The sequence below is a fragment of the Diadema antillarum genome, unplaced genomic scaffold (genome assembly GCF_040938485.1).
Source record: "Diadema antillarum isolate AM-2024a unplaced genomic scaffold, OU_Dant_1.0 seq00000484_RagTag, whole genome shotgun sequence".
Classification (NCBI taxonomy): domain Eukaryota; kingdom Metazoa; phylum Echinodermata; class Echinoidea; order Diadematoida; family Diadematidae; genus Diadema; species Diadema antillarum.
The window spans coordinates 211,109-226,122 of record NW_027271447.1 but is presented as its reverse complement, the minus strand read 5'-3'; the positions used below and the strand labels follow the sequence as shown (position 1 = coordinate 226,122).

General features: G+C 39.0%; 1 protein-coding gene across 1 annotated transcript in view; it reads right to left on the bottom strand.

Moving 5' to 3' along the window:
• Nucleotides 1–13,899, bottom strand: part of LOC139733599 (coiled-coil domain-containing protein 33-like) — a 29,241-nt gene extending 15,342 nt beyond the window's left edge. The window contains exons 1-11 of the mRNA XM_071644411.1: nucleotides 13,632–13,899; nucleotides 12,874–13,106; nucleotides 11,999–12,205; nucleotides 11,309–11,454; nucleotides 9,992–10,152; nucleotides 9,465–9,574; nucleotides 8,204–8,223; nucleotides 7,467–7,587; nucleotides 2,612–2,747; nucleotides 1,761–1,894; nucleotides 610–681 (exon numbers count right to left, since the gene is read on the bottom strand). Coding sequence (XP_071500512.1) covers nucleotides 610–681; nucleotides 1,761–1,894; nucleotides 2,612–2,747; nucleotides 7,467–7,587; nucleotides 8,204–8,223; nucleotides 9,465–9,574; nucleotides 9,992–10,152; nucleotides 11,309–11,454; nucleotides 11,999–12,205; nucleotides 12,874–13,106; nucleotides 13,632–13,899 — 1,608 coding nt within the window. The remainder of the gene's footprint in view (nucleotides 1–609; nucleotides 682–1,760; nucleotides 1,895–2,611; nucleotides 2,748–7,466; nucleotides 7,588–8,203; nucleotides 8,224–9,464; nucleotides 9,575–9,991; nucleotides 10,153–11,308; nucleotides 11,455–11,998; nucleotides 12,206–12,873; nucleotides 13,107–13,631) is intronic.
• Nucleotides 13,900–15,014: the final 1,115 nt, after the last annotated feature.

Below are 15,014 nucleotides of genomic sequence, written 5' to 3'. Positions count from 1 at the left end.
GATATGTACACGTAAAACTTATTGATATCTTAAAAACTATCAAAAACATGAAGAGGACCTCATGTGCAATAGAGAGGATTACACTATACTGTAATAATTTAACGTAGCAAAGCACATGCTAATTTAATCACGCGCAACTTTTCAGCTTTTCATTTTCACATTTCCCTACCTCTGAATATTTCTTCATTCATTCAAATGTTTCATCATTATTCAATCCCCTACTGCATATAAAACTGCATATAGAGAATTTTTTTCTAGATACCATATATCATGTACTGTATACGCTGTTATTTTCGCGAGGGTTTAATTTTTGTGAATTTTATGAATTGATATTGGACTGCAAATTTAACAACCCGCAAAAATTTCCCCATGCACTAGAGTAATAGAGCATTTACTATATCCTTGATGTCAATTTGCAAAAACAATATCTCACAAAAATGTCCATGACATCCTCATTCGCAAAAATATCTGTTCGTGAAAAAAAAAACAGCTTATACAGTAAGTATGCTATGTGTGTATTTGTTGTCTGTGTCTAGGTGGCTGTGTGTATTAAGTGAGTGTGAGTGTGTGTGCTATTTGCTCTCATATACTTGTTGCTTCATGGCTTACCTTAGCTGTCAGGAGCCTGAGCACCAGCGAGAGAGTTGGAGTCTGTTTGGAATGACACGGGAGCCTAGAGGCCTGTGAAAGGGGGGCAGTAGAGAACATAGCAATACTTCATATTCAAGAAAATCAGTTCAGCATTATGAAACATTGCAAAATCCAATAGACAATAGAACTCATCTGTCAAGAATTCCATTGCCACTATTCTGCAACTAAACATGACTTGAGGACTGTCTTGCATATTACATTGTATGTGCATGTCAGCATTTATGTCATATAATTGTCCAGTATGATATGTTAATGTTGCCAAAGGTATTGTCATCACATTTTCTTTTCGTACAATACTGAACTGCAATCTTCTGTACAGCCACAATGTAGATTTGCTCCACTAATAGTATTTTACACAATAGTATTAAATGCTCATTTTGAATTGTTGATTGCACAAACTACATCATACATTAAGGTTAATTCTCAGTCCATTAAGAGAAACCAATTTTCATTATCAGTCAAGGAAAATATCAATGAATGAGACTGCAAAGAAAAATCTTGTTAAATCTTGCTTGTACTTATTTCATCCAATGTCTTATCATTTCTCCCCCTCCCCCCCCCCCCCCCCCCAAAAAAAAAAAAAAAAAAAAAAAAAATCAATATTCTTTACCAGAGCAAATCTTTGCAAAAATACTTTCTGGTATGTATTACCTCCACTCTATCTTAAAGGCATAATTTACCATTTGCAGATGAAAACCCCCCCCCCCCCAAACATTAGTGCTTTAGAATAGTTCTGAAATTAAGTTAGGATAGAAACAACCACTGTAAAAATTTAAATCCATATAATCGATATTAAGTATTGTTAAATACACAAAATGTGAACAATAGCTATAATTAAAATGTTTCCAGACTAAACCGTCTACAGTTATGGTGATTGAGAAAAATACTGATATCTCCTTATATTTTGGGCTGTACTGCAAAAATTTTTTATGGTAGGATGTTTTGTGATACAACAGACCTACACATGTGCATTAAATGTGATATCTTGAACATTTTTTAAATCACTGCTCCCAAAGGTAAATAGGACCTTTAAGATCACAAGATGACCTAAATGAACCAAAAATGTTTACAAGTCCTGACCCACACACAAATGGTCTTCATTCTCTCACCTGTATGGGTAAGTGGATGACCCTCACACCATTTCTGCCCCTCTCATCCGTCAGGGCGTTGTACACTCTGTTGTCCAGCAACACCACAGCGAAGCCGAGTGGGTGGTGTGGGGACCAGGCTTTACCATCAAAGGCTACATGGTAGAGATAGAGAGATAAGAATAAACCTCAATTATGAAATACACATATGATGGACATGAAAACTGGCTTTATTGGCATAGGTAGAGTGTACTGTAGTAGAATGTGAAAAAAAAAAAAATTGTTTCAGAACAATTTGCCTATGAATGAATACAAGTTTGGTGACAAAGCAATAATTTAGGTCTACAATGAAAAAAGAAATATATGGTAACATATCAAAAGAAACAAAATTTGCACTGGTTATGCCATCATATTTCATTTCTATAAAAGAAGATATATATCATTTAATGCACATTTTTAAAGAATAATTAAAAGAGAATGATATTGGTCATTTTTCAAATTCAAATTTTTAATACAATCTTTACATTTCTTTGCCAGTTATTCCTCTCCTTTAAACTGCACCATGGACAAAAGTGGACACTTGTTTATACTGAATAATAATTATCCAGCCGTCTCTGCACAAGTTTGCAATCTACTTCCACATATTTTCACCGCACATGATTTAAATATCATCAATTCCCATACATCCCTATCCATTATCTACATCTTTTATGTTCCATTACCAAATATTATTCATTCCAATAATACTCTAAACATCTTCTGTCCTATCTTTTCCCCAAATCAACATCATTCACTCTATATCCTTCCACCCTTCACCCCCTCCCCCACACACACATCTCTCTGTCTGTCTGTCTGTCTGTCTGTCCACTCACCAGAATTTGTGTCATAGAGTTCAATGACAACTGCAGCGGTGCTGACAAACATGGACGCCACCTCCCTCGTGTCGCTGAAGACAAATGAATGATTCCACAACGGATGGATGCTGTTTGAAGCATCTGACAGCCAGAGCTGTGGAAGGTGTTTAGTGGAAGATGGTCACATGATGCAAATCTCTGGTTCTCAAAGATTTGACAAATCTCATCAAAACATCAGGGTGCCTAAATCCTTTCTGATCATTATTTCCTAAGAGGGAAGTTGTATCTACCCATGAATCTAGTTGCTCATTCTAATATTCATATCTTCCTTTTACTTGAGATCAATTATGAGAGAATTTCTGCATGCTCGCCAAGGATGATGTTTCATAATCTCATAAAACTAGAAATATCACTGAAGGTGATTAATACCCCCGCCCCGTGACGACAGTCTTACCCAAGGAATGATCTTTCCTTGATCTTCTGCCATTTAAATGCCGTTACCATGGCAACGCAGCTTCCGACACGTCCGAAAAATATGTCTTGCACATCTTCCCACCAAGACTATTGTGTGTGCCACATTTCATAAGCTTTTGTCAAAAACTGAGGAAGTAGTTCAATCCACAAGATCTTTCCTTGATCTTCCGCCATTAATATGCCGTTACCATGGCAACGCAGCTTCCGACACGTCCAAAAAATATGTCTTGCACATCTTCCCACCAAGACCAATGTGTGTGCCACATTTCATGAGCTTCAGTCGAATACAGAGGAAGTAGTTCAATCCGCAAGATCTTTCCTTGATCTTCTGCCATTTATATGCCGTTACCATGGCAACGCAGCTTCCGACACGTCCGAAAAATATGTCTTCAACATCTTCCCACCAAGATCAAGGTGTGTGCCACATTTCATAAGCTTTGGTCAAAAAACTGAGGAAGTAGTTAAATCCGCAAGATCTTTCCTTGATCTTCTGCCATTAATATGCCGTTACCATGGCAACGTACTTTCAGGTACTGTCAAAAAATGCGTCTTGCACATCTACAACCAAAGGCACACATCTGTACCAAGTTTCATGGAAATTGGGCAAAAACTGAGGAAGTAGTTTGCAACACAAAATTTTCCAGCATTTTGGCTCATAATATGTGAGCTGTTACCATGGCAACATACTTTTTGTCACTGTCAAGAAATGTGTCATGCTGACCTATATCCTAGGACAAACATTCAATATGAATTCCATGAGAATTGGAAGAACACTGATGAAGCAGTTTTGCCATGAAGCATTTTGCCCTATATTTTACCAATAACATGCCGTTACCATGGCAACGCACTTTTTGCCACTGCGGAAATATGTGTCTTGCACATTAACATATTCAGATGAACATCTGTACCTAATTTCATAAAAATTGATCAAAAACTGTGGGAGGAGTGCGCGACGCAAGATTTGTACCCATTTTTGCCCATAATATGCGGTTACCATGGCAACGTACTTTTGGGTACTGTCAAAAAATACATCTTGCACATCTACAACCCAAGGCACACATCTGTGCCAAGTTTTATGGGAATCGGTTGAAAACTGAGGAAGTAGTTCGCGACGCAAGATTTGCAACGGACCGACCGCCCGACCGCCCGACCGCCCGACCGACCGCCCGACCGACCGCCCGACCGTCCGCTGATTCCTATATACCCCCTTCAAACTTCGTTTGGCGGGGGTATAAAAAAAAAATCACACCTAAGCATGTTCCCTCTCCCTCTAATGACATCATGTTGGACTGTTTGATACTATCTGCTTACATCCATCGGGTTTTAAAGGTGAACCACAAGGGGGTCAAAATTTGTTGTCCATTTCAGGTTTGTACTTAGCTGCCTATTTCATTGAGTTTTCTCCCAGGTCCTTGTGTAAAGTGAAGCAGAGACCCTCAATGACTTGGGTCCTGACTCTACCAATGCATCAAATCTACGTAACCCAAGAGACAGTGTGCTTGCCTCTTGGTAGAGGAAATTGTATGCTCATGCAAAACACTGTAGGCTCAACGGATCCTCTGGGAAATACTCCAGATGCCTTGCATGTCAGTATCTATTGCACGATCAACTACATGTAAAACTTGGTCCATCTGTATCGACTTATGATGTTCAAACAAGATCTTGCCTAGAGTCATCAAAGATATGACTATTAAACTACACACACACACACAAAAAAAATACTATATGTCATAGACAAAATGCATTTCATGTTTAAAGTAGGCCCGCACAGAAATCTAAATTATGCATAAACCAGGGTCATATATACCTCATTATAACGAGGAAGTACCATAGATTCCACCTAACCATGTTTCGAATTCACCTAGAAACGCTTACCAATGATAGGCCCTTCTTAATTAAACGAATAACTAGTTTTAATAAAGCCAGAGAACAGCTCGTTTGTACTCTCAGCGGGGAGATGACGTCACCGTGATGAGGCCTCGATCTTATGCGAGAGAGCGAGAGCGAGCTAGCGCTAGCTAGCGTATAGCTAGCTGTATACAAAGCCAAGCTAATACGTGTAGGATGCGAAGCCGACTAGACTTTCTTGTTGAAAATGGCAGAAGGTACCTCTGACTTGGATATCGAGGACCTCATTTTGGAATGTGATCCAGATTCGGAGGATTCGTTTGATGATTCGGACTCTTAAGATAACGACCATGGGGAGAAAAGGCGAGTACGACGAAGATGAAAGTGACGTCGAAGGATCATCAGGCAGTGCAGGTGCAGTTGAACGCCAGCCTGTACCGTATCAAAATGAGCCTCTTCCTCGCAATCCCGCCGTGGCTGGCCGGGTAGTGGAGCGTGAGAGAGATGGCGACGAAGGCGCGGGTGAAATCGATCTCCGCAGTAGACTTGACCCAGCTAATGTTCAAAATTGGTAAGTTTTAGCACCATTTGTGGCAGATTTCATATCAAATTGAATAATGTGAAATGTGAGTATGTATTAGCCCAGCCACAGGCCATCAACATGAATTTGGGAAAGTATCAGAGTATAGAGACCTTTCAGTTTCAGTTCAATAGAACTAGAACAAGATTCAAGAAGTTCGATTGTGAGATTTTGAGTTTGGAATGAGAGCAAGGGCCTAACTGTTAGCAATTAAATTAGCATGACTTTGTCTGAGCTAGGGCCTAACTTTTTAGACTATGCCAAAATGGGGAAATTAGCAAAGGTAGTTTTGTTGTTGAATCAAGATATCTGGCCTCAAAATGCATTTTTGATTTGGATTTACCAATTAATACCCCTTGATTTTTTAACGTACGCATACAGGCCTTAATTGCATAGCCAAAAGAAATAGTACAGTATTGTAAGAAATTTAAACCAATAATACCCCACCCCCCCAAAAAAAAAAATATAGTAAACAAAAGGTCAAAACGTACAAGGAAATATGTAAGAAATTCACGACAAAAATGCATGAGACATATTAATGATACTGATTTTTTCCCTGTAACTATTTGTTTGAATGTTAAAACGACCTTGGTGTTAATACGACCACCATGAGATTTATCTCGACCACAAAAACATTGAAAATCCATAAAGCAGATACCTTACCTGCAAAATTCAGCACAGAAACAACAGGGCCTGCAGCACAAGGGCCTCTAGCGGCAACGCTAGACCTTGGAGTCTGGACTTTCGTCTGGACTTTCTTCAAGTTCTGGCAGCAGGGCTAGGGCCATTCGGGGTATGTATTGCATACGAAACGTTTACGCTGTGCCTATTATTAGCGCTGTGCACGTACAGCTGTCGACGGAGCGGCGAGTAGAATCTTCTCGGTCCTTGACTGCTCACTAGTCCTAGTCCTAGTTCTAGTCTAGAGTCTATATGTACTGAGTGCCGTTTTCTTCTAACTAGGCGTAAACCGTGATTGCCGTTGACTATTTTTTGGATTTATATTTTAAGAATCACTCAGTCCTCATCTTCGTTAGATAGTTTGAACTGTGATGTCGAACCATTAACTATCGCTCATCATCAATGCATAGTTAGTGCAACGTTACTTTTTTTACACACAGTTTTCTATGGGCAGCATGTTCGGACAATGATGCCAATTTCATTTTGCATATCTGGAATATTCCCCACAAATTTGATCTAAATAAAAAGCTTTTGAAGAGATTCCTTTTAAAAATTAATAAATATTGTTTAACATGTTTATTTCAGCTCCATATTGCAATCTTACTAAATAACAGTTTTTGCAGTACTTCGTGTGAGATTTCATCAGTAAATTGACATGTGTAGAACCTTTCTAGTTCGTTTTGCTAAAGTTAGCACATATTTTCTGTTGGTGCAAAAGGGCCGATAACAATATTTGAATAGCGGAATAGAGATGGCCGTGTGTAAGCAAAGGCTTACACAGAAATGAAATAAAATCACACAAAAGAAATATCAAAGATTCATTTTCTTGTGATCTTTATTGATTGCATTTCATATAAACAGAAAACATCATCCAGGTGAATAGGTATAATGTTCCCACAAACGAAATATCGCTGACGATTGTACACCGGTAAAATAATGACTTACTGATATCAAAAAGCTTGAATTTCCACGGAAATGTTATATTACTTTGAAAATCCCGTAGTTTTAAATCAGAACTTTACAGTGACAGATTTGATTTTACTAAACTTCCGAGTTTCCTGACGATGAGGCGATCGCGAGCAGAAAAACATAGATCTACAGTCTAGCAATGCATATCACATGCATGCAGCTAGCTAGCTGCAGCGTGCGCGTGCAGGCTCGATACGGTGACGTCACATTCATAGCCTTTTCCAGATCGACTCGCTCCGTGTCTGGTGCCTGCCCTGAGTTGTCCGAGAGAGGGCGATTCTTTATGCGGGCCTACTTTAAAGATATATCTTGTTCTCTCACCTGTGCATAGCCCTGATGTTTTCCCCTTCTGGACGTCAGGAAGGAAGAGATATGGGGAACGGGGCACTCCACGGCTAAGGGCTGGAGACTGAGCATCTCAGTGTGGTCTCTGAACGCATCCCTAAGAAAAAAGAGGGCCACGCCCAGATGGAAAGGTCAAAGGTCAATTTTTTTTCAAGGGTCTATGGAAACCACGGACAATTCTGTCCATGGTTGATATCATACAGCACCTACTTTTGAAATGTGGCGAATGACGAATGCACATTTCTAAATCATCATTGATACTTTGTAATAGACTTGAAGTCATATGATATGATTATATTCCAACTATGTATCTTTACAGGTTCAGTGTTTGTAGCAAATGTATGCAAATTCAATATCACAGAAAAAAAGAAAGAAAAAGGTTTCTGGTTGTTGTTTTTCATTTCCATGATATTGACTTTGTCTCCAGTAAAATAATCTGTCTTCTTTGGAGATATTGTGAAATCAAATTTAGAGTGCTATGAATTCAGCAAATATCCTTGTTTGTACAGCATATTGCAGCATACACATGAAAATAACAAATACCTAGTAGTCCAGGTGTAGAAATGACTGCACTCATATTTAATCAGCCTTGTAGTGATTACCCTTTGAGGACGAGTCCCGAGTATACTTGGGCAAGTGTCTATGGGAAATGCATGTTGTAGCAAAATCAGTCCATCCTCACCAGGTTAAAGAGCTCTCTAAAATTCATTTACCAAAGAACTTTACGAAGTGACTGGAAGAGTTTGAAGTCAAGGCTCATGCCGCATGAAATGTGATATATCTTTAAACCTATTCCAACTGGGGGGGTCAAATTGACCCCCCTCCTCGACATTTCGCGCCACGATTCCGCAATGCGCAAAGATTTTGCCGCGTCGTTTCAAGACTTTTTTCATTGAAGTCTCTCGCATATTTTGAGACCAAATTTGCGACGTCCAGGTACACTGTTCTGAAATTACGGAATGTTTTGCATATGCATGTCAACCCGAAAACAGCTCAAATTCATGATATCGTGTGCAAATCCAATGCAAATTGTGTTTTTTTGTTAAATTGATATAAATTAGATTATTTCAACTTTTAACCATTGAAATTGATCAATTCTAATGTAGTTAAGCTTGAAAAAGTGCCTGCAACAAATTTTGGCAAAAAACAATAAAAAACAAAAGGCCGAAAAAACAGTAAAATACATAAGAAATTAACAAAACAGTAAAAAACAAAAGAAACTGATTTTGATTTTGCTATTTTTTTACAAGAAAATTGTTTGATGTGTCTTGAGGAACTCTGACACAAAAATTTAGCGATCCTTCAGTCACTTTAATGGAGTTATAGGTGAAAATATGATTTCATGCGTAAATTTGCATAATTAATTTACTAAAAATAGAAAGCCAATATTTTTCTATTGTATCACCATGTAATCTTGTAGTTGACATCCGGCTCTATCTTCAGGCAAAATTTTGCGGCGATCACGCCATCGGCGGCCGAGATCTGAAGTTGACCCCCCCCAGTAAAAACTTGGTCTCAAATAGCCCAGTTAAAATAGGGTAAATGTCCTTATTATTTCCTTCTCGCAGCAAGTTTGCTTGCACATAGGTGCCTACTTCTTGAATCATTGCCAAAAAGCGAACTTCTGGCCTTTAACCTTGGCTTAGTGACCTTAACTTTTGGCCTTTTGACCTAAAACCAAATCAATTACCAGTAATCTTTGTTCAAGTACACATACATGGAATACAATTAACATCCCCTCATGACAAACAAAAAGTTACATGATGTGATTATGCCAGCAGGATAAACCAGGAGGAGCAAACAAAACAATGCGTGGATCATCATTTTATGGCAAATGGCATACAACAATGGGGCATATGACAAAGGAAGGGATGAAAGCTTAGAAGAATGGTTACAGATGCTCTATGGAAAAAAAAAATCACAACCATTTACTGCATTGTGTAACACTCTCATTTTGTTGTTGTTGTTGCCTACCTGCACCAGGTCAAGATGGTACTGGTGGAAAGGCTGCAGGATGGAGACTGGAAGGTCAAAGTTACACATTTCAAACTTTGATGGCTTGTCAACAATCTTCAGTTGAAGCACTGGGTGGGAGGAAAAAAAAAGGCCATACATTGGTGCTAGTGACAGCATACTTGTGTGTGTTTACAATGTAAGTATGTGTATTACTAAGTTGTGTGTACGTTCACATATGCACCCTCACATACATACATGCACACAAACATACAAACATACATACATGCACACAAACATACAAACATACACACAAATATCTATTTTTTTCCCCTATACGAATACACAAATGGATTCATATTTATCTCTACCCTACCTCAGTTTCATTACTTCTTTTTTTTTTACCTCAACAAAGAAAAATTAAGAAAAAACAAACAAACATAATGCGTCTGGGAATACTTCGATCATGGCGGAGGCATAAACAGTATACATGAAATGACCCAATCCAGAATGAGCTAAGAAAGACCAGAGTTCTCTGGAGAACCTACCAGCATCCTTCTCCGGCTTGTCACCGGTCACTGGTCCCATTCTAGGGTAGATGACATCCTCCCACAGAGGACTTGTGGTGAAGTTCAATGTGGAATGAGTGCTCTGCCATGCTTCCTTGTTGGATGGGGTCGCCTTCTGCTTCCCTGGCACGTGTATCTTTCTGTCAGGTCAAAGGTCAGGAACAATGAAAGGATGACATACAATTCCCATTTATAAGTTAGGCACAGAACAAAAGAAAGCTCTTATTCCATTCGAAGGAAAGTCATCACAAAGCGCATTACCATATTCCAGCTAGTATTATGTTGTACTAAGAACAAACATTTGACAAAATAATACAAACAAAACAGAAGGAGTTGAAACTGAAACTCAATTCACCTACAGTTATCATTCAAAAATTACAAATCGGTAAATGTTGTGTGAATTGATGCATCACATGGATCAAATACAAGCACAAAAACTACCAACAAGACCATGAGTAGTGTAAACATGGAATATGGGTGCTGAACAATTGTAATAATTTTGCCGTAGACTGAGCTATCACAGAAGCAACAAACATGCAAAACTTTTGTAGGAATATCATTAAATGTTCAGAAATACTTTCAAATTATCGTAAACAAATCAATTTTACTGACATTGGCCAAGCACTAACTAAATCATTCACATGAAAGTGTCCACTGCTCAAGCATATTATCATAATAAATTGTAAACATAATGATGGTCACAGCATATGCATGTGATTAATTTGTGCAAGTGGGAGCAAGTAAAGGTGTTCACTGACCCTGCATTGACATGATGATTTGAAGGTCTTTAGTCAAGTTTCTATGGGTCCAGGGCAATTACCCATTAGGCAATTACCCCAGACCCTTCCCCTGACCCTAACCCTAAATCATGAACCTAAACCTAACCCTAACCCAAACTCTAACCCTAAACCTAATCTTTATTCTAACCTTATCACTAACCAGTATTTAGCCAGAGAGTAATTGCCTTCAGGGGGTAATTGCCCTGATACGGTTTCTATCTTTACTGGATGGGGACAAGTTGTGATTTAGGCTCTGAGGTGAAAGGATGCAAGGCTGGAAGTGCTTTTGTTTATGCAGATAGCATTTGCAGCAACTCTTATAAGATGAACCTTTCAGTCTTAAATCACCTCAGGTGGAATCCTATTTTCTTCCTTTCCGTACAACATGTGACATAGAACTTGGCGAACTGTTGCAAGGTGCCTTCTTACAACAATGCACTCACGATCAGAAATGCCTCTGAACAGCTGTGCAGGGTATACATTTCTTCTCATCCTCCGAGTGCCTCATACTACTTACCCTAGAACGTAAGGCCTTGGTGCTGAGTGGTTGGGGAGAGGGGCGAGTCCACTGGCAGCATGGACAATGACTTCTATCTCTTCTTGCTTGGGACGGGCTACCAGTCCAGAGGGACCACTCCGTTCTCTCTTCTTGGGCACCTCCACCTGCAACCACAGCATTGTGATGATGTAATGTGAGAGGGTTCAGGGTAATTGAGTAAGTGACATTAAAAATGTTTTATTAATGGGGAAATTGGAAAACCAATTGAAGTACAGAGAAAATGAAAATATGGAAAGGGAAATGTATACTCGAAACTTAAATTGTCAAACCAGAAGGTAGAAATAAGATGATAGAAAATGAACACTTATTGGCTTAGATATTTCCAGTATTCCTCCACTTTTTTCTTTGACTGAGTTAAGAGAAACGAATAAATATTTTAAAGTTGAGTTTCTTATTTCACCAAAGCCTACAAAATTACTTAAGAATGTATGATGAAACTCATCATTGTAGAGTATGAAATTTGGATGGTGTCTGCAGAAAATTTTGACACTAGTTACTGTGACAGAAGCATGCATTCAAAGTTACATCAGTCCAGATAATCACCCTTCATAATCCAAAGTCATGGTTCAGCAGCCTGTTAGTTGGAGAGACAAGAACTACACTTGAATCTGGGCAAATGAAATCATGATATGAATGAACAATACTTACCACCGGTGGAGGTGGTGGAGGGGGTGGGGTGGGTTCTTTGGGCTTTGGCTCTGGCTCTGGCTCCGGTTCCGGCTCCAGGTCAGGTTGAGGCTCCACCTCGGGCTCTGGTTGTGGCTCGGGAGAGGGTGTGGGAACAATGTTTGGTGAGGGTACTGGAGTAGGGGTGGATGGATCTGGAGAAGGGACATTCTGCTGCCGAAGACTTGCCTGAAATAGCAGAAGAGGTAAATCACTGACATGCTTTGAAAACATCAACTTTGGATCAGATTGATAGCAAGAAATCTGCGGTCGTACACATTCACTACAACTTCCTCCAAAGAAGCTGTACAGGAAAACAGTGAAAGTGAAAGAATGAATGTCAAACCTCTGAGCACTCTGACAAGCCTTTAGTCAGCAAATGGTGTTAAATGCTTTGGACAAGTATATTATAAAAATATGAAAAACATTCTAATTTGTAATTCCATTTCAATCATGAGACAGAAGTATGGTTTCCATTTGACTGTTAATCATTGTTTAAGCTTATTAGAAGCTCTTGATGTGTAGACGAATACTGTATTGCGAATGTTTCGCAAGGTTTTTATTTTCACGAATTTTAAGACACACAAAAATATAGACTCTTATCTCGACATGAATGTGACGTGCATGCATACATATCTCTATCCAGTACTGTACTCCATGATTGCAGATTTAACCCCTCGCGAAATCGTTGGGAAGTCCAGATTTGCGAAAAATTAGACTTGCTAAATATATGCCGTATACAGTATTACGTCTGCAGTTTATAAAAGGATATATTATCATCATCATCACTGTTATGCAGTGAGAGGGTAGCTCCATCAATGGCCAAAATGAGAAGATATGTTTTCCCTCAAGCTTACCTCATACTTGACCTTCCCAACAAGCAGTGCTATGGATTCTTCCGTCAGCTGCTTCACAAGAAGAAGTTCACCCAACTGTGAATACACTTCATCGCTGGGAGCAGGAAGGCTGGAGTCCCCCGATGTTCTGGGATACACCAGGAAGGTGGACTCTCCTATCACAGCACTCTTTGACTTGTCATGGGCCTTCACATTGAGAGTAACTTCCTTTCCCTTTTCCTCCTGGCATAAACCTGCAACAAATTATTGCAATGACGATGATGTAAAGACAGTGATGATGACAAAAATGATAATGATAATAGTAGTTGAAGTAAAAGCAATAGTAGTACTACTGATAATAATGATGATCATTACATGCATCTCATACAAAGAAACTAAATTTTGTGTGTGTCATCAAATGATAGAAGAAATACAAAGAAAGGAGAATATGACAAGTTAGTAGCAATGTTATAACAACATACACCATAACTTTAAAGTCATCTGGAACATAAAGCTAACATAATGATGAATGCACTAAATATATACTGTATATGTATTTTTTTTGTGCATTACCAGAGGCATCTATTTACATATCATATGCAGATAGGAAGGTATTGTTCATAATCATTGATTTTTATGCAATACCCTCTGTGCACACAAACCAGAATTTTTTTTTTTTTTTTTTTTTTTTTTTTTTTTACATCAAATGCAGTTGTACTCGTTAGCTTTTTTTAAATTGCAGCATACAGATTCTATTAATTACAATGCTTCACACATACCTTTAGGAAGATAAAATGTAATTACGGCATCTCTGAAATGGTAGACTTCTTCCACTCTTGAGGGAGATACACTGACAGTTTCTGTGGTGAATGTGTGGTTCTTCACTTCTTCCTCTGAGTCTCCTGACTGGACGATGACTTCATTCAACAAACTCCTATTCGACAAACTTGAGATGCTCAGTGTGAGGTATATTTCCCCAGGGACACTGAAAGAAGCACGACCCAGCTTTACTGAGAAGACACACGGGCTGTCTGCTACTGGCTTCATTTTAAATGGTGAGGTGTCTTCAAAGATTCATGAGGACAGCTGACATGCATTGAACAATTCTTCATAGGCATCTGGATCTGGAGAAGAAGAGTAGAACAAGTACTAGAGCTTTTTTTGTATTAGAAAAATTCACAAAGCATGACTTGCACTATAACCCATAAAATTTGCTGCATCGTCGGCAGGAGATGAGCCAAAGTATCATGCTGGCTGCAATGACACACAGCTCGAGTTCATCCCAGTATAGCTTCATGTACAAGCTGCTTCAAGGGCCCGCATCAAGGTAATAGGGCTGACCTATTTCAACTACAAAGAAAGCTGTCCAAATATACGCATGCCCTGATCGAGTGATTGATTCTACAGTACCAGTACAGATCCAAACGCAATACATCCTCAACCTTTAGGCCTTTGACCTTTCCACCACATTCATCACATTACATAACTTTAGAGGCCACTGCATGTGAATATCTTTTCCCAGCTTGGGGGACAAGTGATGAGAGGGAGGCAAATTCTTTGATTTCCCCGAGCCTGCACACTTCAGCAATGCAATCTGAACCCATGTAGTTTTCTGTAGAACATTCTTTGATGCAGAACTTACAAATATCTGTTACCGGTACTACTGATACTAGTATTAGTACTAGTAATCAATGTAGTGTTAGTACTAGATAGTAGTGTTATGTCAATTTATTAATTTTGTGGTATTAATTGGTGTAATCCCCTTTGATTAAGCGCTTGGCGCCACCGCCCTATTGATGATGTGATCATTGTGTGAAGTTGATGATGTTGTGTTATATGAGCGCACTACATTTATCACAAGTGTACGCATATTCTATGTATTCTATATTTGAGTGATACGGTCAGAGTAGCAGTCATTACATGACGCTAGTTTGTGATAGTGGATTAAAGTTGTTCATTTTATCGTTAAACAACTATGTCCTCTGTTCATCATTGAATCTGGTCCACTATTACAACATGGTGGCAGCGGTGCCGACATGGATTTATGCCAAATCAGCACGGAACTAAAGTTTTCTTAGGGAAATTCATCATGAGTGACTTGTGCTGAAACCGCCCGAGAGGACACTGCGCACAACACGTCTACGTCTACTGCAGATACGTGC